At 42.7% G+C, this 23,950-nt stretch overlaps 1 protein-coding gene across 1 annotated transcript; it reads right to left on the bottom strand.

Moving 5' to 3' along the window:
• Window positions 1-1,146: 1,146 nt before the first annotated feature.
• On the bottom strand, window positions 1,147-11,384 carry LOC111663019 (sterile alpha motif domain-containing protein 9-like). Its single transcript, XM_023417072.2, has 4 exons — window positions 11,244-11,384; window positions 6,858-6,919; window positions 6,692-6,760; window positions 1,147-6,408 (listed from the first exon to the last, which is right to left on the bottom strand). Exons 3-4 carry the CDS (start codon window positions 6,713-6,715, stop codon window positions 1,897-1,899), a joined length of 4,536 nt encoding a protein of 1,511 aa, XP_023272840.1. The 5' UTR covers window positions 6,716-6,760; window positions 6,858-6,919; window positions 11,244-11,384; the 3' UTR covers window positions 1,147-1,896.
• Between the last annotated feature and the right edge of the window lie 12,566 nt (window positions 11,385-23,950).

Genomic DNA, 23,950 nt, shown 5'->3' with positions numbered 1-23,950 from the left:
ATGACCACATGAGCTTGTTTTAGCCATTTTATGATCCTATCAAACTAAGGTGTAGTGAGGACTTCACAGAGGAAATGTCATGGAGATACTTGCTGTCTTGTGCTGTATACCATGGCTTTCAAAGACCAGGCCTCCTGAAAATGAGAACATGCACTCAGATGATCCAGAAAGCAACATATTCAGTAACAGTTACTTCAACTCGCTTATCATCATGACTTGCATGATCTACACCATCTGCAGCACTTCTACAGGAGTTTGGTCAACCCTGTTGACCATTCAAGCCAGAAGTCAGACTGTCCATCATCCAGGTAGGAGAGAGTTCTTCTGTGTGGTGACCAAGTGACTCTCTATTGCCTTCCACAGGGCCACACCATCATCATCCCCCCTCGAGTTCTCTTACAACCGCCAATAGTCTTTTGCTGTTATGCACCTTAAATTCTAAAGGATATTCTAAAATTTATTAGCAATCTATGAATGGCTTTATACATTTCAACCTTAGGTGTGTACATAAAATTTTGTTTTCAAGTTATCAACCTATAATGCTCATAGAATAATTATGTGATGTTCATTTAAATATGTTATACAAAATGATCCACTGCATTAAAAGTGTGTAATGTAGGAGATTGTTTGATTATTGGAATGGATTTCAGATATGAATTCAGGTTTGCTTTAACATGATTTTTCTGAAACGTAACCAGCTATTTTGTTGTTCTTGGACACTGGAGCAGAAAACACAACTATATATTGCATCTCTTAAGTTGTATTATGGGCCATCATAGAACCCTTGGGTTATTTGTAAGGCAGAGTCTGTCATTTTCTGAGCTTGTGGCGCCCTCTCATGTATCATACAGGACATAAGAAGTACTGCAGTTATTCCAAAGACATGTGTCTTTATGTTCCTTTTATGCTCCTGCAGGAGGAAATAGCATTTCAACAAAATGGAAAAGTTTAGTACAAAGCACTCTGGTTAATGATTTTAAGGATAGGGTCATATTTGATAAACAGGTGAGCAGGTGGATCTGAGAACATAAGAATGTCTGGCTACATTTGGTGGGCGGGTGGAGTATTGCAGGAATCAATCAATTGGACTGGTTAGTGTATGTGTATGTGCATGGTTAAGTACATTTGAAATAAATGCTTATATAGTGAGGATACAGAATATTTATTCGTAAGTAATGGCATTGCAACACTAAATGTTCATCTCCGTTTTTCATGGAATGCAAACGAAAATGCTGTTGAACAAATTCAAATACATAAAAATCAAAAATAATCTAATACATAATAACAAAAGATAAAAGTCATAGTATAGCACAGATACGTTCATGAATAACCACACACAAATTCTAATAATTCAACATGAAGGCTAAAAGATAATACAATGTAATGTTTTGCAACATTTTAAATAGATATTAAACTGCATAATTTTAATTCAAAATTATTACATTATTATATTAACATTTATGATGATTTAATTTCATGGAACAATATTAAATTGGTACATAACATATGTAATCAATTAATGCAGAGACAAAAGGCAATTGTTGAATTTCTTGTCATATCTTAGATCATATCATTATGGAAACATTTCATTTTTCCGGAAAAAAAAAAAAAATTCTATTTACAGCAAGTTGTGAGCTACAGTACAAATTTTAATTATGAGACATTTTTAAGAGGTTTGATTTTAAGGTTATACTTGACAAATGTTTTCCTTTACAAAAACAATATGGTATCAATGATGTAAGAGCCACACAAAAAATGCATTAAAGAATCAAATTAAACAAGCAACTCAGCCTTGTATACCTTGAAAAGTGATTTAGCCAGTAATGTGGATCTGTTTTACTCAAAGTACTAATCAGTACCAATACTGATACTTATGGAACTGTGTGCTTTTAAGACTTAGTTAATGTCAAGTGCTAGAGGGCCTTTCATCGAGAAGCCAATGAAGAAAGACACTTTTGACCCATCAGCACGCCAGCTAAGCTGACTTCGAAACATTGGAGTGACTTCGACCTTCAGATCTGGGATATAAGTATCTGCCAGGATCAGGTTGTTCTTCACCTCGCCTGTAACTCTGCAAAGGAGCTCCTCCACCTTCTTCTCCTTCCATATTCTGCCATTTTCCCACATGGAGGTAAACTGCTCTGATGTTCTGATGCACCTTTTGATTTCCCTGAGGGGCACTAGTCGCTCATAGCCCTGCTTCTTCCCCAAGAAGAAATGGACAATGGGTCTCTTTCCATTGTACATTTCCCTCATCTCTGTATGATAAGAGGTCTTCATCTGTGAGATGTACTTCCCCAGACGTGTGCATGGTGGAAGGCCCGGCTGTGGCCACAACAGCACAACTGTGATGAAGTACAGTGGTAATACCTCATTTATTTGAATTTGCTCACACAAAACTTTGTGAAGGAGCTCAGTAAGTTTATGGTATGGCTGAAGGTTTTGTGATTGTAGTTTGGTACAACTCAACACAACATTCACATAGATGAAGTTGATTCTCTCCTTCACAGATGGGCGATGATCACAAACACACAAATACGCATGCTGTCTGGCGATCTTCTCCATTATTTCCATTGAGATGTCATTTGAGAGATAATTCAGTATCCCAGAGTACGAATCAGCTTTTTGCATCTCGAGGAATTGTCTTACCTCGTGTAGTTTGAGCATGACAGGTATGGTTTTGCTCTTCCAAAGAGCTGCAGAATCTGTCCTGCAGAAAAGCTTGGCATACTCTCTGAAGCATCTGCAAAGCTCATTCTGGGCTACTTGTTCTCGACTGTCTTTCATTCCAAATCTGGAACCCAAGTTCACATAAAAGTTGTCGAGGAGGACGAAGTTCCTTTTCATTCTGTATTTGAGGTTGTAAAGTACATCCTCAAAATCTCTGAGAATGTTGTAGTAGGGTTTGTGTTTGTTGTACCATTTATCATATTTTTCTAGGTTCTGAAGTGTAATACCTTCAGAGAGAATCTGACTCATGATGTCATGACGGACATTGTCCTTTGAGAATATCGGGGTCTTTGCCAGCACTTCAATGACAAGTACTCCAACCTGAATTTCTCCCAGGCACCCTGATGTATTGAAAGGGCAGTTGTCCATCTTGATTTTTAATCGCTGAATTGACTCCTTCTTTGCGAGACTCTGTGTTTCCTTGAATGCATCTATTGCTGACTGAGCCATTTTGAGAAACATGTTCAAGTTTTGTGGACTAATAGGCTCTTCCTTGGAGTTTGCAATGGCATTCTTAAGCTCATGCTTGATAACTTGTGCTGATGTGTCTGCAATATATGAGCTGTCTGTGGAAAGATCTTTTGCTTTCCCTGCCCAAACTTTTGCCTCTGGGAAATCTCTCTTTTTTAAGTAATAATACCGGGCTAATAACTGAGAGACAATGGCATCTTTCTCAAATCTCTTTGATGCATTCATCAGCACGACCTCTTCCATACCAGGAGTTTCTTTTGCAATGTCTTGAATGAGTGGAGAGAAATGAGATTCCTCCACCAATGAATAATGTCTCTTCACCAAAATGTGGTGAACATCTTGCAGGAGTTTTTCTTTGCCTTGTGTACATTCATACAGCTTGTTTGTGGTCAGAAGAATGTCGGTGATATCAGCTTTGCTCATGTTGTGTGTTGTTGCAAGTTCCTGCAAACATTGCCTTGCGATACTTGAATGAATCACTTTCACAGCTTTGAATTCTACCTTACTCTCGACTGAACAGCTGTCAATTAAGGTGGAAAATTTCCCGAATCCTTCTTCCACTTTGATAGTTCCACAATATGGTTTTGGTTGAAGACCAAGATATTCCTCACACAGAGAGACAGAGAGAGAGGCACGCTTGCAGTATGCATCCAACAGAACTAAAACAGCCAGGAGTTGTGCATGTTTCTGATTCCTGTTGAAGCTCTTCAGAGTGTTGTGTACAACACCCTGAATATACTCTGGCTTAAAGTTCTTCTTCATGATCATGAAACCATAGAACGTTTCAGCATTCTTATGTGTTTTCTCTATTTCTACAAGCTTTTCCTCAAACAGTTTCTGCTCTGTCTCAGAGAGATCATTTCCAATGTATACAGTGTCTTCAGATTGTTCAATCATCCCAGAGAACTCTGACCTCATGCAGTTCAGGAGGAACACCTGTGGAGACTTAGACTGAATGTTTTTCTTCTCACATTCGTTTTCAATGAGCTGCTGCAAGTCAAATACTTTTTCCATATCATCAAAGTCATCTATCATCAGCATAACAGGGACCCGTGGTAATTGCTCCTTATGGACATACGTTAAAAGTTTGACCACTTGATTTGCTACTTCAGCCAAGTCTGCGTTGTTGTCTTTAAGGATGGCACAACGGAATCTGTCCCTGAGAGCCCATAAAGTATGCATGGCCAAAGTTGTTCCACCACAACCAGGTACATGGAGGAGGTTGAACAACACGCAGGCTTTTCTCAGGGAGCACAAATCTTTTATGACAGTGTTCATGATGTAGTCAAACATGTCTCGTTTGATGAATGGTGTGGATCCAGGCTGCTCTGAAAAATAGAAATTCCACCATGACACTTTGCCTCCTCTGTAGAAGTTCTCCTCTTTGACAATTTTGTCCTCGTTTCCACCTTCACATTGGTTCACACACAGAACCTCTAAGGTGTTCAGGCTACGCTCCACTTTCTTTTCAAGAAGCACTCTACTTCCCTGACCACAGGGTAGGAAACGGATGGATCTTCGGTTTTTTGACAAAAGACTAAGGATAGTGCCATTGACTTCAGCAAAACTGAGCTCAAATATACATCTACCAGAGATGTTGATTCCGCACCTAGCCTCGATTAGGTCTTTCCAGGAGGTAAATGCATTTTCGTTATCACATATACAAAGGATCTGGTCTGTGCCTCTGAGCTCCTGACAAAATGTACTGAAGGTCTCAACAAGTGGGTCGATCTTCTCACTCACCGTTGACCAAAGTAAGAAAATGACGAGGAATCTCTTGTTTGGAAGCACATCTTTCCTACACAAGAAAGAAATCACATCTCGAACCGAGGCTCCCTTGTCCATCAACCACTGGTCTATGTCTGAGGGTGCCTCATTCTCAATACCGCCATTGCAGCATACCCAGCTGGTGTTTCGAGTTAATTTCAAATTGTTTGCGATGTCCTCAATTGGTCCTGTGATTTTATACTGTGCTGGTAAATGGACACTTACTGGACTCTGCTGTTCGAAGTGACACTCTAATCCATCTTTAGCTGTTTCTGGATCAAAGTCCAAAACTGCTGTTGGATTGAGTTCTACAAGAAACCCTAGTGATTCAAACTGGCTTGAATGTGCTTTGTTAGTTGCTATCACATAACGCTCAAAGTGTGACTTATCTAAAGAGAGCGAACCACCAGTTATCATATGACTTAATCTTGAGCCTTGAGTACTGGTTTTTATCACACTGAGGTGTTTCTCTTCAGCTTGTTTTCGGAGCTGTGATCGTTGTTGCATGTTGTCAACAAACTTGTTGTACTCCTCCATAGGTTTGGCAGACGTGGTTGGTGCTAGGAGATCGCTGCTGCTACCACCATCTCGGACATAGAACTGTTTTGATTGATTTGTTTCAGTTTTGGCTGTTTCTTTGTCTTTTGCTTTTTTCTTCACTTTTTTTGTGTTGTTGAACGTGTGGTAGATCTTTTCTTCACAGATTGTAGAGTCAGGAACTATGTCCACTTCTATCACACATTTGTCAGACGATGTCTGATTCTTATTGAGAACCCCAACAAATCGAACAGGTCTGATGCATCTTTGAGCTGTTGCTTTGTGTTTGTACTCAAAACAATCATCAATGGCAGGTCGTAATGCCTTTTCATAAGCCTCTTTGTCCTTAACAACGACTCCCAACACTTGACCGTGAGTGAAGTTTGGCTCATCCCCTATTCCAAAATGTATCGTGCCATTGGTGCGGCTATTCATGCAGGCAGCTGCGAAGCGAATAACCTCATCAGTGAATTTGATCATTTTAAATTCATCTGGTGTATTGTTAAAACCTTTATACTCATGGCAGGGTTCAATCAAGTCTGAGGCACCTGATTCTGTAATATCAAGAATGCTGCTCTCCATGTATCTGTATGTATCATGGTACCTACAAAATGGATAAGGCTTGCATGGTCTCCCAGGCTGAAATGTAGAGCTTTTTGGCCCCTCTTTCTTTAATTTCACTACCTCATCTCTGGCATGGATGATAAGTTTTGCTGATCCATAAGTCACACCCATTTTGTTTAAGTCTGTTGTATCCAAAAGCAAAAGACTACGCCAACTTATGTTTTGCTTTAACAGTATTTCAGCATCCGTATCATCCACATCATCCAACTTGAGAGCCCATTCTCTCACATGATGTTTAGTCCAGTCCTTCATGTCAGGTGGCAGATCCTCCTCTTGAGTCTAAAATAAAATCTGCTGTTAGTTTTCTGCATTTTCACCCATATTGATGCATAGTTAATTATTTATTGATCACATTTAGCATTGCATTGCAGGTGTGTTAATGCACAATGACTTGAACCGTTAAATGCATAGGAAGTGAACAAATTCCAAAATTATGTTAGTTTGATACCTTTATCTTTAAGAACATTTGGAACCAATGTAAAACATATTTTATAGTGGTTGACAGTTTAGATATTCAGCATTTTGGGGAAAGATTCTACAATTCCATTTAACTGTTATTTACCTTCATTTCGCCTTGATCCATCATAACAACATTGATTTCTTCTTCACCACGATAACTTCTTCACTGATGCTACAGAAATAATTTAAAGAAAGAAAGATTTATTTAGCATTAGATGACTAGACACAATACTGGTAGAAACATACATCGTCATAGATTTCAGACTTACCTTCATTGTTCCGAGTCACCCATGACACCTTGCTCACCGTTCTAAAATCTTGACGATTAATGCTGCAAAAGAAAATACACTTATTAATATTGATGTACAAAAGAAATATTTCAGCATATTTCAAAAGGGCTGGGCGAATCAATGTGCTTCCACAGCTCTTTAAAGAAATTTAGTCTCGGAGATGAATGGGAAACAATGGCACACTCTGCTTGTGCGTAACAGGCAGAGCGCCTGGGGCAGGCAGACTGCACCATTGACTTAAGACCCAGTTTTTGTTGGTCAATCGTGTAATCACTTTCCAAGTGTATTTTCTATTTAAACAACATGGGCGCTGGACAGGAAAATGACAATTGTGTCGGTCTGAAATAGTAAAGACACTTGCATTGTGCTTTTCGCCCGGTGTAAGATGGGCCCTTGGTATTGAACCTCAGTACTTTAACCAATAAATCTATCTGTTGCGTTGGACATCAAGAAATCAGCAAATTACTATACATCTTTGGTTTTTGTCATTTTCAGTTACATACATTAGTATTTACTCCATTCTATTATACTACTATTGTACTACTGACCACACTGGCTTATTGACAGAGTTTTCTGTGTCTCGGTCACAAGCTGTCAGTGGTAATTTCTACAGGTTATCAATCTCAACAGGGCAGGTGTTGCATAATATGAGCTCACCTGAGGGAGAGTAGTAGTCTTCTGAAGAGTTTTGGTTTAGTTTCTATTTCTTAAACTAAATGACCTGAATTCAATGCCAGCGAAGGAGCAGAGCAACATAAGGCCCACATCTTTTCTTGTGTGATAACAAAGGCAACCGATACATATACTTGATAGAATAGTTGAATGTACCACAGACTACATTAACTTCTGTATGGACACTGGAAAGCAGTGGACAGTCCTTGCTGGTATTACAAACAACAAACCCTGGCTCAGCAGTAACATCAAGACCCTCCCTCAAGCATTAAAAGGAGGCCTTCAGGGATGCTCAGGTGTGTGCAACATGAACTGAAGAGGAGATTAAAAGCAGGCACAGGAGGACTACAAAAAGAAAGTAGAGAGGAAGCTGCAGCACAACAACACCAGAGTGGTGTGGAAGGGGATGAGGACCCTGGAGCGGCAGCTTCTCCACCTTCTGAAGCCTCAGGTTGAACATGCGCCAGACCCCCTACAGTTCACCTACAAAGAACATATTGGTGTGGATGATGCCGTCCTTTACATGATCCACCGGGTCCATTCTTACTAGATGAGCCAGGTGGTTACATGAGGATTATGTTCTTTGATTTTTCAAGTGCATTTAACACCATCCAACCCCCCATTCTTAAAGACAAGCTGGAAGGGATGGGGGTGGATCCCTGCTTCACGTCCTGGATTGTGGATTACCTGACAAGACGACCACAGTATGTCAGGCTGGGTAACTGGGTAACATACAGTGGGGTCTAAAAGTCTGAGATCCCTTACCCAGAGGTGGAAACCTTTTACCAGTACTACCTGTACAAAACATGAAAAGCTCCCACTCTATCTGGTTTATGGCTGTAATATATATTCATCAGGTATCTGGAGAAGCATCATGTCAGTTCCAAATATATACATAATATGTTATCCCAAATGATCCAGTCAGAGGACCACAGAAATCCAACTGGGGAAAAAAACAGGGCGAAGCCCCTTGACACACCCAACATTACATTCAACGTTAAAAGAACATTAACATGGCACAGTGGGTTGAGCTGGCGCCCCATATGTAGAGGCTACATGTCCTCGCTGCAGTCGGCTCCAGTTCGAATCCCGCATCGGACTGCCCTTTACTGCATGTCATTCCCCCTCTCTATGCCTCCCCATTTCCTGTCTCTCTCTACTGTACTATCAAATAAAGGCATAAAAAGCCCAAAAATATACTTAAAAAAAGAACATTAGCATCAATGTTTAAACTGTCAAATAAAGGCCCAGGACTAAGCCCTTTTGCAGCATTGAAGATAAACACAAAGCTTGTGCTACAGAAAATGTGATAAAAATATATGGAACCAACATTAGGGTTGTTCCAGATTAGGCAGAGCGAAGTCCACAGTTCAGAATTTGAATACTCAAAGTACTTCCCAGTTTGTACAACAACTCATGCACAGGCTAAGAGAGAAGTGCAATGACAGGAAGGAACTGTGAGAAGTTGAAAATGCATATCCTAACAAAACAACTGTCGATCTAGCAGACACTCTTTTCTGAGTCAAGTAGATCCAGAGGTCAGAGCAGAAACCCAAAACCCTACCTCACAGCCGGCAGATAGTCCTTTGAAAAAAGACTCAATTAGAGGCTACTGGAGGTGATAATGATTGTAAGATTCAATGTGCTGACTCAGAGGGAGTAGCAGCGACTCTTTGTGGGTTTGATGAGATCCCTTTACACAGGCAGTCTCAGGTAAAGAGCCAGAGGAGAGATCCCTCCTGGAGTACACTCTTACACTAATTAAAGGGTTGGCTTCAGCAAGGGAGGTGCAGGAGATTCCTCTAAGTTACATGGTGTTCTAGTGCGCTATGTGAGACCTGCTGCTCATCCAGCCAATCATAATTGAGCAGGCTGTGCTTCCTAAATGCTACCGCCTACATCTATTACACCTGGATAATGAGTCCCTGCTTAGTGGTTACATAGGTGTGAGAAAAAACACACAAAAAAATAATAAATTCAGTTCCAACGGCCCATTATCAGAGATTATGTTCAATGTGTAAGGGGTTAGAAAATGCCAAAAAAAAAAAAGACAATTAATAATACATCTGACAGTGTTATCCATTCAACATTAGAGCTATATCAATATTGTATCAGATCATCCGAAATTAAAAAGTACAAAAGCAGAAAAAGGAGACAGTAGGTGAGTAAGGGCATTAGTTGTGCTGACAGATAAAATCGTATTTTCATCATCATGGAAATATTAATGTGCAATAAACATTGCAAAAGACTGACAGAAATGCGATGTCCCACTGGGTTTTCAAGGTGAAACCTGAGTCAAATGAACCGGGGAAAAAAAAACAAAACAAAAAAAAAAAAAAACTTGTTTGTGTTTTCTGTTTTGGTGTCGGGCTGCAGGCTCTCACATGCACACAGCACAGAGGCAGTGGAAGAGACCAGTGAGTGAACTAGTCGTAGCTCTGAGTGTCATCACAACCTTTGCGAGTGAAAAAAGCAATTAGCGTCCTTCATCAAATCATCTGTTCAAAAAGCTTTGAACAGGAAGAAAAGCTACATTTTCAACTTCTCCATCCACCGTGTTTCGTTTTACATGAGCGCAGGGTGCTATGGTTAAGCTGGCACTGGCATTTACACCAGTGTTCTGATTGTTATCACAAGTCACATGTCAGCCAAGAGGAAGTCCTGATGTTTCACAGTATTGCCCAAATGCAACTGGCACTGTAAAAAAATAAATAAATAAATATAGAAAAAAACAAAAGAAGAAGGCTGAGTATGAAGGTTGGTGTGGTTCAAGATAGATATAAAATAGTGTCACAGTAACTGTGGCAATATTAAATTCAACTCAGTACAGATAGGCTTCCTTATGCATCACCATTAACTTCTGTGTTATCAACAAATACATATTTTCTCTTATGAGGTGTTATGTTATGATAGGAGGTCTTCTGTGTGTGCGTGTGTGGGTGTGGTTGGGGGGGGGGGTGCGCGCATTTGGATGTATTTATGTGAGAGAAGGGAGGGGGCTGCCTATGAAGGGGCTAAAATACAAAATGCAATGGTAGAAGGCGACGCAAAAGTGGGGCGATCCGTGCAGAGTCTCAGAGACTCAAAGCAAACCGGACTGAGACCACCTCTCTCGGATCGGGCTGACATCACTTGGCTTGTTGAAAAAACTGCTGACTAATCGCTGAGTTCGTGTTGAGGGCTGAAACGGACCCAGTGCGACTGTTGCGCATCAGTAATAATCACCAGTCTGCAACGTTTTCATTCCCTCTGGCATCTGTTATCTCTTCAATCTATCTGTTGCCGCAGTGGGACGCACTGCTGCGTATATGAACTAATCACAATTTGTTCAGTGCGCTCCCTGGTGCGCACCGCGGTTAGAATAAAATCAGGAGGAAGCTTTTTTTCAAATATGCGCAATACACAATTCACAAACAACTTACGTTAACAAACAGACACTTATAACGTTAGATTCTGATAAAGACAGCGTTAAACATTAGGACTGATCGGCTCTGACAGCATGGTATTCTTTTTTAATGCTATGGATGCGAGAGGAATTCATGCAAGTGTCAAAATCAGTAACCTAAAACCAACAAGACGAACGTAAAAACCTGGATCGAGCAGGCTACAGCGTCATAACTGTGGATATGATGCATTTCAAATGATTCAAACCATGTCTGAAAACACTTTTTCATACAAACGATACAAACTTACCCATCTCTATTCTTCCATCCCGCGCCGTTTATTGTTGAGGTCTTCAAACAGAGCTGATGTCACAGGCTGTTGGAGAAGAGCAAATAAAAGCCACCTCTGTTCTTTGCGCTGGCGGAGAGGACGACAGGAGATCACCGCCGGGGAACGGAAGATATGTTCAGTTGGGCGGTGATTTCGGGAAAAACGAAACCAAAGAAAACGGTGTGTGCATGCGCGTGAGTGCTGGCTTGGCCTGGTTCATTCAAGGAAACGATACCTAAAAACACAGCTTATTGTAATTGTACAGTTGTGTAATTTTGTTCCTGCAGTTTACTGTTAAACCCCCAAATGAACTGTAACTGAAACTACCTTCAGATATGTAGGTAGGTAGATATCTAGATCTAACCACACTATATTTAAAGTGTAGTGTCACAGTAAGTGTGGCAATATTACAATTCAACAAAGTATAATAGGCCTTCTTATGCAACACCATTAACTTCTGTGTTAACAAATTCAACCTCATAAAGACAAAAAGGGTGTGTGTGTGTGTGTGTGTGTGTGTGTGTGTGTGTGTGCGTGCACACCCTGTTCTGCATCAATTTAACTGCACTGACAAATGAGCCATATATATATTAAAAAGGATATAAAAGACTATCTGATCTGTTCCATGTGAATAATGGAGTTCGACAAGGCAGAGTTTTCCCATCTAACTCACATTGTCTGATGTACATAGCAGCATACAATGGAACCCTTTTTGGTATCATTGGTTAATACCCAGAGGAAAAGTTTACTGGTCAAAGCTCTTCTACAGCTCGGGCGACACATTTGAGATTCTCAACTCAGCCTCATTTTAGTTTCTATTTTGTCTAAAATGTTTCTCATGTTTCTCCTAAAATTCACTAGGAGAAATAGGTGAGACAGAATAATTAGAGGGAGTCATACTTGAGACTTAAGGGAAATACCTTGCTAATCTCTATTCAGTGTTTTTAATGGCTCCTTTATTTCTCCTTTGGAAAAGAAAATGAGCACTACTGGAGCTACTGTGGAGCAATATGTGAGTCACACACACACACACACACACACACACACCTTACAAATGCTGCAGCAAATAAGAAGTTCCATGTGAGGTTCTCCATCAAATCGTTGCCAGTATACAGACTAAACATCCTGAGGCACTTATAATAATATCAGAAGACTTCAATCATGTTACCCTCTCCTCCCATCTGACTGGATTTATCATTCTAAACAACACAGATCATCCACTTCATAACATCTTAATGGTTCAAAGAAACAACGGTGGTGGACGGCTCCTCTCTCTTCACTGCAGGACGGAGAGATATAGAAGATCTTTGTACCCACAGCCATCAGACTTTATAATTCTATAGCAAATAGCAAATGAGATGACAGACAAATGAATTTCTCTTTTGGAATGAATAAAGTAATCTTAATCTTTATTAAAATTCAAAACAGCAGTACTCAATTGTTAAGTACAATGAGTATTTCGAGTATTTCAAGTAGCTGTAATAACATTAACAATAAAGTTAACATTTAAAGACAGCAAAAGCTATTCTTACATTGTCATCATTATAAAATCAGTCACTTTTTAGTAAAAATATGTTTTTAAAATAGTAACAATGTCTCTAACAGTGTTTTGAGTTGGTCAGTAAACTAAATGTCTCATCTTACACAATATAATATACTTCAACAGTATCCACTTAGCTGTTTCATGCACAAATGTATCTTAGCTGATGTGTTTTATGCAGAGAATCCTGTTCCTTTTCAGCTGGGAAACAAAAGCACAAGCAAGACTCAATGTACGTGTGACTACATGCCGGAACGAAACACACAGGCATCATGTTAACACTAGCTTCAGCAGCTCTGGGTAGCGTGACGTCACTTAGGCAACTCTTGGGTGTGTAGTAACTGTGACTTTCTGAGTTGTAAAGTTATATTTTAAATTGACAAAAATGTGTAATTCATGACAATTCAAACAGGATCAAAAGATTAGTTGTCTCTTGCTGTTCACTGCCATACATATTTCTTCCAAAATAAGTTCCCAAGGGATCCACCGTGGGCATGACTTCAGCTCTCTATATTGGGTTCCCACACATTTTTACTAATGAATTTCCACAACCTTTCCATAAAATTTCCCTAAATTTTTAACTTCCGAATGAACAATGTACGTACTTAGAATCCCATTGACTTTGAACTTATCCAGGACTGTCTTCCCATCTGGCACCTTTCCGTGTTTCCCAAACACCACAGCATTCCGGTACTCCAATGCTGAGATCAGAATCCCAGTAATCAACTTCTCCCACCTCTTACCGACAGAACAACAGAATAACTTACAGGAAATCAACCATTACATTAGAAAAAACTTGCCCCACTTAAATCCTCTCCCACAGGAACAGTTTTCCACCACGGAGGACAGCATCCACTGGACACCCCACACGGCGGGTCGGATCTTCTCCCACTGGTGCAAACAATTACATTTATAATCTCTTTTTATCCCCCACAGAACCCACAGAGACAGGAACCGGGCCCCCAAACACCTGAGACGGAGGGCCTTGACCCCAACATCCTGACACGGGGGCCCGGTATAACAACTGACCTGTCCTGGGGTTCCACAGCTAACAGCCTGGATCTGGCCACCCTGTTCACACCGACACAGGCACAGATCACTCTGCTGGAGAGGGGGCTCACGTTCATCCCCAAACCCATGGAGACTAATAAAAATGAAATTAGAAAAGATTTACACTCATACCACCGAAGAATAAAACTCATTGATTACTTTCAGGGCACATCTGCTACACACTTACCATTCATAACCCCCTCAACCTGGGAACCTGAATGGAACAATCTCCATGGAAGGACCAGATCTCTCATCCACCGGGACAGACAGGTACTGGGGCAACAGTGGGGGGTGGCACCGGACCGCACAGATAACTTAACACACACAGAAAGACAAGCAATAAAAGAATTACAAACAAACACCAACATACACTGAACAAAAATATAAATGCAACACTTTTGTTTTTGCTCCCATTTTTCATGAGATGAACTCAAAGATCTGAAACATTTTCTATATCCACAAAATAACCATTTCTCTCAAATATTGTTCACAAATCTGTCTAAATCTGTGATAGTGAGCACTTCTCCTTTGCAGAGATAATCCATCCCACCTCACAGGTGTGGCATATCAAGATGCTGATTAGACAGCATGATTATTGCACAAGTGTGCCTTAGGCTGGCCACAATAAAAGGCCACTCTAAAATGTTCAGTTTTATCACAGCACAATGCCACAGATGTCGCAAGTTTTGAGGGAGCGTGCAATTGGCATGCTGACAGCAGGAATGTCCACCAGAGCTGTTGCCAGTGAATTGAATGTTGATTTCTCTACCATAAGCCGTCTCCAAAGGCGTTTCAGAGAATTTGGCAGTACATCCAACCGGCCTCACAACCGCAGACAAAGTGTAACCACACCAGCCCAGGACCTCCACATCCAGCATGTTCATCATGATAGATGAGAGTTCATCAGCGATCCGTCCCGAGAGTAACCGTCCAAGGGTCAACAGTTTATGGCTTCCAAAACGCCGTAAACCCGCTCTGCCAGATTCATCCGCCAAAAATATCCGATCAGAAGGTCCGACGAGGGAATCTGCCGACGGTCCGGATGTAACCGGCAAGTCGATGAAAACCTTTTTAAACGTTTCTTCGGATTAAAGTATTTTATTTACAGACAAGCGCCCGTGGCGACTATACCTCCTGCGATGCAGTCGCATCTACCCAGCCCATCAGACGGACAAGCACCCGTGGCAAGGAGACCGTTCAGGGGTAGGCTTAGTACATTTTATTTATGGTGCATGATATAAAATACGCGCAACCTAAAATGAGAATCCGAATCATTAAATACTAATGGTACATGACACGCCGAAAACTTTCATCACAGAGGGGATACCGAGGAGAAATTTGATTCATCAGCCCAGAAAAGGGCGAAGAGGACCGACCTACCTACGTTGGAGAAGCTCAAGAACCCACTCCGTCGCTCCTCAGTGTCTGTGTGCGAGCAATCGCAGAGTCATTTTACAGTTGGGTCAGGGTCTTTTGTCTGCTTTCAATGCTTTGTGTGAGAAGTTGTAAAGTAAGGTGTGATATTTCAGCATGGAAAAAGAATTAAACTTGGGTTTTTTTTACGATCTTTGTCAGTCTGACGTGGTTCCAACCGAATTAGAGAAATATGTAGAGGAATTGAACCGTATTCCACTCGCTTTTGCAGTAGATAACATATCCAACATACCTGAAAATTCCCCAGAATCTGATCCTTTTGCGGAAATCCATCAAATCTGCTATACAGAAAATTATTTCCAACCTATACAAGATGCTCTCAGACTAGTTGAACAAATACCGTCACCCACCCCCTCCCACCAGCACGAGTCTGACGCTCAAGCCTTTCACAGCCGATGCTCACTCGCTCCCTCTCCTCACCGTAAACCCGCTCTGCCGGACTCGTCTGCCAAAAATATCCAATCGGAAGGTCCCGCGAGGGAATCTGCCGACGGTCCAGATGTAACGGGTAAGTCCATGAAAACTTTTTTAAACGTTTCTTCGGATTAGAGTATTTTAACAATTCCTGCGGACATCCCGCTTTTACCGCTTACACATTTAAAATGAAGGCTGGTCTTCCTACGGACTTCCGGAATGTAGGGGCGTGTCTGTGACGCATTTCCGGTAGTGTATTTGGAAGCCAGCGCCACCAGCGGTGTGGTGATGTAATGTCACCTTCAATTTAGCTGCATGGAGTGGAGAATAAATATTGTTTTTTTTATTAATTTCATTTATTATGCCTATGTACCAGGGGTTCAGTCAACTATACCTCCAGAGAGTCCAGAGACTCCTGAGATTCCTGCCACGCAGCCGTATCTACCCGGCCCAACGGACGGACAAGCACCCGTGGCAACTATACCTCCCGAGACTCCTGAGATTCCTGCCACACAGCCGCATCTATCAACCCCGTCGGACGGACAAGCGCCCGTGGCAACTACACCTCCAGAGACTCCTGAGAGCCCTGCCACCCAGCTGCATCCAACCGGCCCATCAGACGGACAAGCGCCCGTGGCAACTACACCTCCAGAGACTCCTGAGATCCCTGCCGCGCAGCCGCATCTACCAGGCCCATCCGACGGACAAACGCCCGTGGCAACGAGACTGATCAAAGGTAGGCTTACTTAGTACATTTTATTTATGGTGCATGATATAAAATACACGTAACCTAAAATGACATAACCCAAATCATTAAATACTAAAGCTAAAAGTACATGACACGCTGAATTAAAACATTTCCTCTCATCGTCTTTCGTCACAGAGGGAATACCGAGGAGAAATTTGATTCGTCCGCCCAGAAGAGGGCGAAGAGGACCTCCCTACCTTCATCGGAGAAACTCAAGAACCCACTCCGTCGATCCACAGTGTCTGTGTGCGAGCAATCGCAGAGTCATTCTACAGTTGGGTCAGGGTCTTTTGTCCGCTTTCATTGCTTTGTGTGAGAAGTTGTAAAGTAAGGTGTGACATTTCAGCATGGCTAAAGGATTAAACCTGGGCTTTTTTTACGATCTTTGTCAGTCTGACGTGGTTCCAAGCGAATTAAAGAAATATGTTGAGGAATTGAACCGTATTTCACCCGCTTTTGCGGTAGACGATAGCATAGCCAACATACCTGAAAATTCCCCAGAATCTGATCCTTTTGCGGAAATCCAACAAATCTGCAATACAGAAAATTATTTCCAAAATATAGAAGATGCTCTCAGACTAGTCGATCAAATACCGTCATCCAACCCCTCCCAGCAGCACGGGTCTGACCCTCAGGCCTCTTTCACAGCCGATGCGTCGCACGCTCCCTCTCCTCAAACCCCGCCGATAGAGACCGATATTGAACCCATCTCCCCTGCCTCGCACGCCGCTCATATGAGCGTGTGAATCAAACCCCACTCGTCAGAGCGCGGGAAATTCGATGCGGGAGGCCGAGCCGTGTAGAACACTAACCCGCGACCGTTTCGACAATTTATTAATAAGACAAGTTTTTAATGTACCACCTCCTAGAAATGTGCCTGATCTTGCTCAATTTTACCAAGATGTCGTCGGGATCCTCAAGGATCTGGCCGACGAAGTGAAATTAAAGGCTAAACATAATGATGTGATACAGTTAGAAATAAAAGGTGAAAACATGCAAAATCACGTTAACGTGACCGTCGACGAAGCCGGTGAAGCTATCCTGCCAGCTTTTGAAGGTTTACTAGAACGCTTAGTGCAATCAAACACAGATATAGCCTCAGACGCTAACCTTGAATTAGTCGTTCAGGTGGTGCGAAACCCCAGAGGGGGTAAGAAACGAAAAGCGCCCAAAACTTTAGACTGTGAAATAATATATTAAAAAAAAGAAACATCTGTACATTGTCAACAATAGGAACGATCATCTTTGCTTCGTCATCAACTTAGCTCATCTCATTGACCCTCAACTCACGGACAGAGAGGCCGAAGAACGAGGAAGAGAGTTGCAACGTCTCGCCGGTCAGTGATCAGACACCAGTGACCTTTAGCGACGTAGGCAAATTAGAAAATATTGTTAATCGTAAAATTGTAGTGTTTTACAGAACCCCTGACAACCGCCCCCTCTCTAAATTTGAAACCGACTTTTCTGATCGGTCTAACCCCGTTTCTATTTTTATTCCAAAACCATTACTACGGAATAAAAAATCTCAAAGCCTTTATAGGGGTCAGGCACATCTCTCACTATTGCTACAGAAGCTATGAAAATCCCCACTCGCATCACTGCAAAGGTTTCTGCTCCGTCTGCAACGACCCCGCCTGCGTTAAACAAAAGTTAGCCCCCGTACTCTGCGGCGACTGTCACAGGACGTGTCGCACGCCCTCTTGTTTTACCAGGCATAAAGAACCTAAACTAGCACCCATACGCCAAAGGTACGTCAGCACTTGCAATCTGATAAAAAGATGTTTGGAATGCAAAAAAATTTACCGTGTTGCTATCGGTAATGGTATTGATCGTCATGAGTGTATGAAGCCTAAATGTAAAATCTGCGGTGAGAAATTGCCCGGCGTCGACGATCACCAATGCTACATTCAGAGTGTTCCGCCAGCCACACAACACAGCGAGAAATTGATTTTCTACAATTTTGAAACATTTCTCAATCAGGACGGCAACCACGTCCCTTTTCTGGTGTGTACAAAAACACTGAACGGTGTGGAGTGGGCCTCTTACGGTCTACAGTGCGCCAGAGACTTTGTCCTGCACTTCAGAAGACCATTTTACCAGGGAACTAAGTTCATAGCCCACAACGCAAATGGTTTTGACAGCTACTTGGCCCTTAACAGCATGGTAGAGCTGAGTTTAGAACCCTCTCTCATCATGCAAGGAAGTAAAATCCTCAGCTTCACAGATACCGATTATGACTTAAAATTTATCGAGACTCTGTTTTTCCTCACCATGCCTCTCAGCGCTATGCCCAAAGCATTAGGTTTCGGCGATCAAACCAAGGGCTACTTCCCTCACAGGTTCAGCTCCAAGGAGCGCTTAAAGTACAACGGACTCTACCCGCCTGAGCGTGATTATGGCGTAGAAAGCATGACGGCTCAGAGGCGGGAAGAGTTCCGCGGCTGGTACAGTAACGCCAGTCGCGGTGTCTTTAACTTTGAGAGGGAAGCTCGGTACTATTGTAAAAAGGACGTCGATATTCTTGCCGAAGGCTGTGTCCGGTTCAGGAACCAGTTTCTCGCCGACACAGGCTTGGACCCTTTCAGCTGCATTACCATCGCATCGGCCTGCATGAAGGTCTTTCGCACAAATTTCCTGCCTCCTAAAACCCTAGCCATACCCTCACCCGATGACTACAGAAGACAGTGTAAACAATACTCCAACGCCTCCATCCAGTGGTTAGAGTGGGTAGCACGCAGCCAAAACATCTTTATCCAGCATGCCTTAAACAGGGGAGAGAAGCAGATCGGCCCTTACTCTGCAGACGGCTATGCCAAAATCAACGGTGAAAAGTACATTTGGGAGTTTCTGGGGTGCTTTTACCACGGCTGTCCGACGTGTTTTCAACCTCACGAAACCTGTCCTCTGACGGGGGCCCCCCTTCGAGGAGCTTCATGCGGCCGCCGTGGAGAGATTACAGAAGCTAAAGTGTGTTTACAGCGTCTGCACAGTCGTCATGAGAGAACACGACTGGATGGAGATGAAAAAAATCCCACCCCGGGGTGAAAAAGTTTCTCAAGGACTTTGAGGCTCCCAAACCTCTCTCCCCTCATCAAGCTCTTTACGGAGGCAGGACGAGCGCCGTGAGACTGAGGTACACGGCGGGGCCTAATGAAACCGTGCAATACGTGGACGTCACTTCACTGTACCCGTACGTCAACTGTAGCTTTTCTTACCCGCTAGGTCACCCTACCATCATCCACAAAGACTTTGACGAACCTCAAAACTACTTTGGGTTGATCAGGGCTGTCGTCTATCCTCCACGCAGGCTTTTTTTCCCCGTTCTACCTTACAGAACCTCTAGGGGTAAACTGGTTTTCACCCTTTGCCGTACAGAGATCAACAACCAGCAGGGTCCTTGCAGACATGACGAGGAGGCCAGAGCACTGACGGAGGTTTGGGTGACAGTCGAACTTAACAAGGCTCTAGAGCTGGGGTACGGAGTCGCCAAGATCACTGAAATGTGGCACTTTGACAGACGCAGTGACTCCATTTTTGTCAAGTACATGCACACCTTTCTGAAAGGTAGCCCGAGGCCTCCGATCAGCAAAGCAGGGAAAAGTACATCGAGGACTATCGGGTCAATCAGGGCATTCAGCTAGACGCCAACAAAATCGCGGTGAACCCAGCCAAGAGACAGGTGTCTAAGCTGTGTCTCAACAGCTTCTGGGGTAAGTTTGCGCAGAAAACTAATTTGACACAAACCAGCCTCGTCAGCGATTGTGAAGAGTTTTTCCGCTTTCTGTTTTCGGGACAGTATAAAGTTCAGTACTTTACCTTTCTCAATGACAAAACCGCCATCATTCAGTGGAACTACAGCGAGCGTTGCGTTGTGCCCCCAGGCAGAGCCAATAACGTATTCATCGCTGCGTTCACCACCGCCTACGCCCGCCTCAAGCTGTATAGTTATATGGAACGGTTGGGACAGAACGTTCTCTATACGGACACCGACAGCTTGATCTACGTGGTGAAAGACGGGGAGTCCCCCTTGGAGCTGGGTAATTACCTGGGGGATTTGACGGACGACCTGGGGGGTGATAGCATCCAAGAATTTGCGGCCGCCGGTCCCAAGAGTTACGGGTACCAGACCAGAAACGGTAAGAAAGTAGTGCTGCGTGTCAAGGGTATCACGCAGACCCGGGAAAGCTGCGAGCGGGTCAACTTTGACAGTATCAAGGAACTAGTGGAGGGTTACCTGAAAGACTCGCAAGAGGGTGTGATTGAGACTCCTCAGCGCAACATTAGAAGAGATAAAAAGAGCTTTTCGCTGAAGGATTCAGCATTTCTAAAAAAGTTTAGAGTGGTGTATGACAAAAGACGTCTCTTTAGCGACGGGACAACTTTGCCATTCGGCTATTAGAATTTGAACGAGTAGGAAAGGAGAGGGGGGAAAAAAAAAAAAAAAAAAAAAAAAAAGTGTCACACCTCACTGTTACGGAGGAGATTGATTTTGATCCTAGACTCACTGTGCCTTTTTCATGTTTGGTTGTGGGACCCAGTGGTTGTGGGAAAACTTATTTTGTAAAAAATGTACTGGAAAACCTCAATCATGTCATGGATGCTGTACCGGAAAACATTGTGTGGATTTATACTTCATTTCAACCTATGTATGCTGAACTGCAAAAGATGAATAAAAATATTAAATTTGTGGAAGGGCTACCCGATTCTTTTGAAGACTCGAACCTGTTTCCTCCCGACCAGAAGCATCTGATCATTTTGGACGACGTTATTTTTCAAGCCTCCGACCACCCGGAAGTGGTCAGACTTTTCACCCAGTACAGACATCATAGAAAAATGAGCGTTATGATGCTGACCCAGAATGTATTTCACCAAGGCAAACACAGTCGTACCATTAGTCTGAACAGCAATTATCTGGTGATGTTTAAAAACCCTCGGGACAAGTTACAGGTAAATATACTGGCTCATCAAATCTTCCCCTCACAAAAAGCCTTTTTCCTGGAAAGCTTTGAAGACGCCACCAGAGACCCCCACGGTTATTTAATCATCGACCTCACACCCTCCTGCCCAGAACGGTACAGACTGAGGACGGGCATACTTCCTCACCAGTGGCCGACCGTCTACGTTCCCAAAATGAAGCCTGCGTAAAAAAGAAAAAAAAAAAAAAAGGCCCATATAAAAAGGAACGCTCCCTTACTACAAGCTCTGTACCAGGCCACGCCTCAGAAACAACGAGACATTCTCACCCACTGCTCCCCTGATTTTCTCAAAGCTCTGTGCGAGATTGCCTTAAATGTCTTGAAAGGGAACATTCCTCTATCTCCTTCTCAATACAAAAAACTAAAGAGGCAGAAGAAAATTATCAGACTGCTGGCGGATAAAAACACCGGTTTAAAACGCAAACAGCTGGCTCTAAAGAAACAGTCGGGCGGCTTTCTTTTACCGCTGCTTTCGGCCGTCGTGCCCATCATCGGTAACCTTCTAGGGGGACTCGCTAGCAGACGATAAAATGTCTGAGGACGACCCAAAAAATGTTTCTCGTCTCACCGCAGCAGCTGAGCCGTCTGACTCGCCCGGAGTCATCCATCAGAGAAACGGCAGAAGACGATTTGGATGCGAAAATGAGAGCGATATTAAATGAACCGGGATTGAGTTCGGACGAAAAAGTTAAGAAATACAACGCTCTGCTGCAGAGATATCTCACTCTGATTAAACAAGGCCAGAACGACGAGCCTCGAGTTACTTTGACTCTGCATCGTGACCGTTCGAGCGATGGTGCGACAGCCGTTCAGGCTGAGCCTGAGCAGCGCGAGGTCCGAGGCGTTTCCCAACCCGACTGGGAGGACTTGGATGAAACGGGCTACGATGTGGTCAAAAGCCTTCCCCAGCGCAATCGCAAAAACGCAGAGTACATCATGAAGAAATTATTCAAAGGCGATGGTGGTTGGTCTTCGACGGGGGAGTTGGTTTATAAGGGCGAGGTCGTGAAAGGGTCTCATATGATCGATTTATTTAAAAACCTTTCACTCTCTTATTTTAAAAAAAAAAAAAAAAACAACCATACCCCACCCCCTACAGGATGGATGACTTTCAGATGACAGACATTTACATTGTCAGAGTCTTTGGTCCATTCTTTTACAATTTGTTCAAAGGTTTCTGACAAACCGGATAAGCTTAAACACGCGGTGCGGAGTACAATTACTTCCCATGGTATATATACAGACTGGGAGCGCACTTTGTTTAGAATGTTTTTCAGTTGTTGGGTTTCTGCAGTCGTTGCAAAATCGTCAGTGACTCTGTGTTGAAATTCTGTTTTTAATAACCCGGTCCAGAAGCTCGGTTAACTGACTGAGGACCATTTGGTCCTCTACGTAGGTCGTTAATTTTCTCCAGTAATTGCCCATTTTGTAAAAACAGAGCTAATGACCTTTCCAGTAGTTGGTTACCGATCGAAGTTGTCCAATTTTCACCACGTCCTCTCCGACCAGATTTTCGTACATTTCATGGATGGCCTCGTTGATCCACTTCACCGATTTCAACTCATGTAAAAGAGTCTCTGCCACACATTTAACTTTGTCGTCTTGAGCTCGGATGTTGCGAAGGATGAGCAGACGTTGCTCTGTGCCTGTCATCAGTGTATGCAACAAGAATTTTGAATAAGGTCAGGTTGCCTGCAGAGTACCACAAGGTGCAATGGTTGTAGTCTGTTGTCATGGATAGGTCAATTCACAACTGGCTTAGAAGAGCCTCGATATAGAGGTAAAGGTCACTTCAAGATTTGAGGTTAGTCTGTATAAATAGATTAACACACCCCTCCTCCCTTAGTTGCTCCAGCAGCATTTGCATTAGTGTAATCAGGTGGAAAAGCTTCATTAAGAGGGAAGATAATATCTGGTTTAACACGTTTCATTGACCAATCATATCCAGCTTGTTGTATAGAATCGAGTAGAATCAGTAATGCTTTAGTAGACAGTGATCTGATGTTCAGAAAACCAAATTTGAGGCCGGAGTTGTCAGTAGAAGGCTGAGCAGTAAAGCTGGTAGATGAGGTATACCTCCTGAGCCATAGCCAACCATAAAGGTGAACTGGTATCCTTTAATAACATAATTTTGAATTCATGAGTTCATTTAATATGTTTTTCATCCCAGTCTCACAAATCTGAAGTTAATTTTGAAGATTTGGACAGTTTTTATGGCCTCCATCAATTAGCAAACTGTTTACAGAGAAGAGCAACATTTCAGACCTTCCTCAGGACAAACAGCACACAACTGACTCACCTCTCTTTATAGTCCAACTCACCTGTCACAGGTGTGGTTCCCAATTAGCAATTAGCAAGTGAGGCACCTGAAGCGCTTCCTGTTTCTTCCATATATGGTCACTACAGAGCTCTTAGAAAGAAGAAATCGAAAATTGTTTCTTTGAACACTGTCTTTTGATTTGCATTTATAAATAAAACACAAGTCCTGATGATGAACTTGATTTATGCACTAAAAGGAGAAAGA

The sequence above is a fragment of the Seriola lalandi genome, unplaced genomic scaffold (genome assembly GCF_002814215.2).
Source record: "Seriola lalandi dorsalis isolate HSWRI2012SDOR001 ecotype SW California unplaced genomic scaffold, Sedor1 jcf7180002054571, whole genome shotgun sequence".
Taxonomy (NCBI): Eukaryota; Metazoa; Chordata; class Actinopteri; order Carangiformes; family Carangidae; genus Seriola; species Seriola lalandi.
Note: the sequence above shows the minus strand (reverse complement) of the source record. Positions and strands in the feature narration are given on the sequence as shown.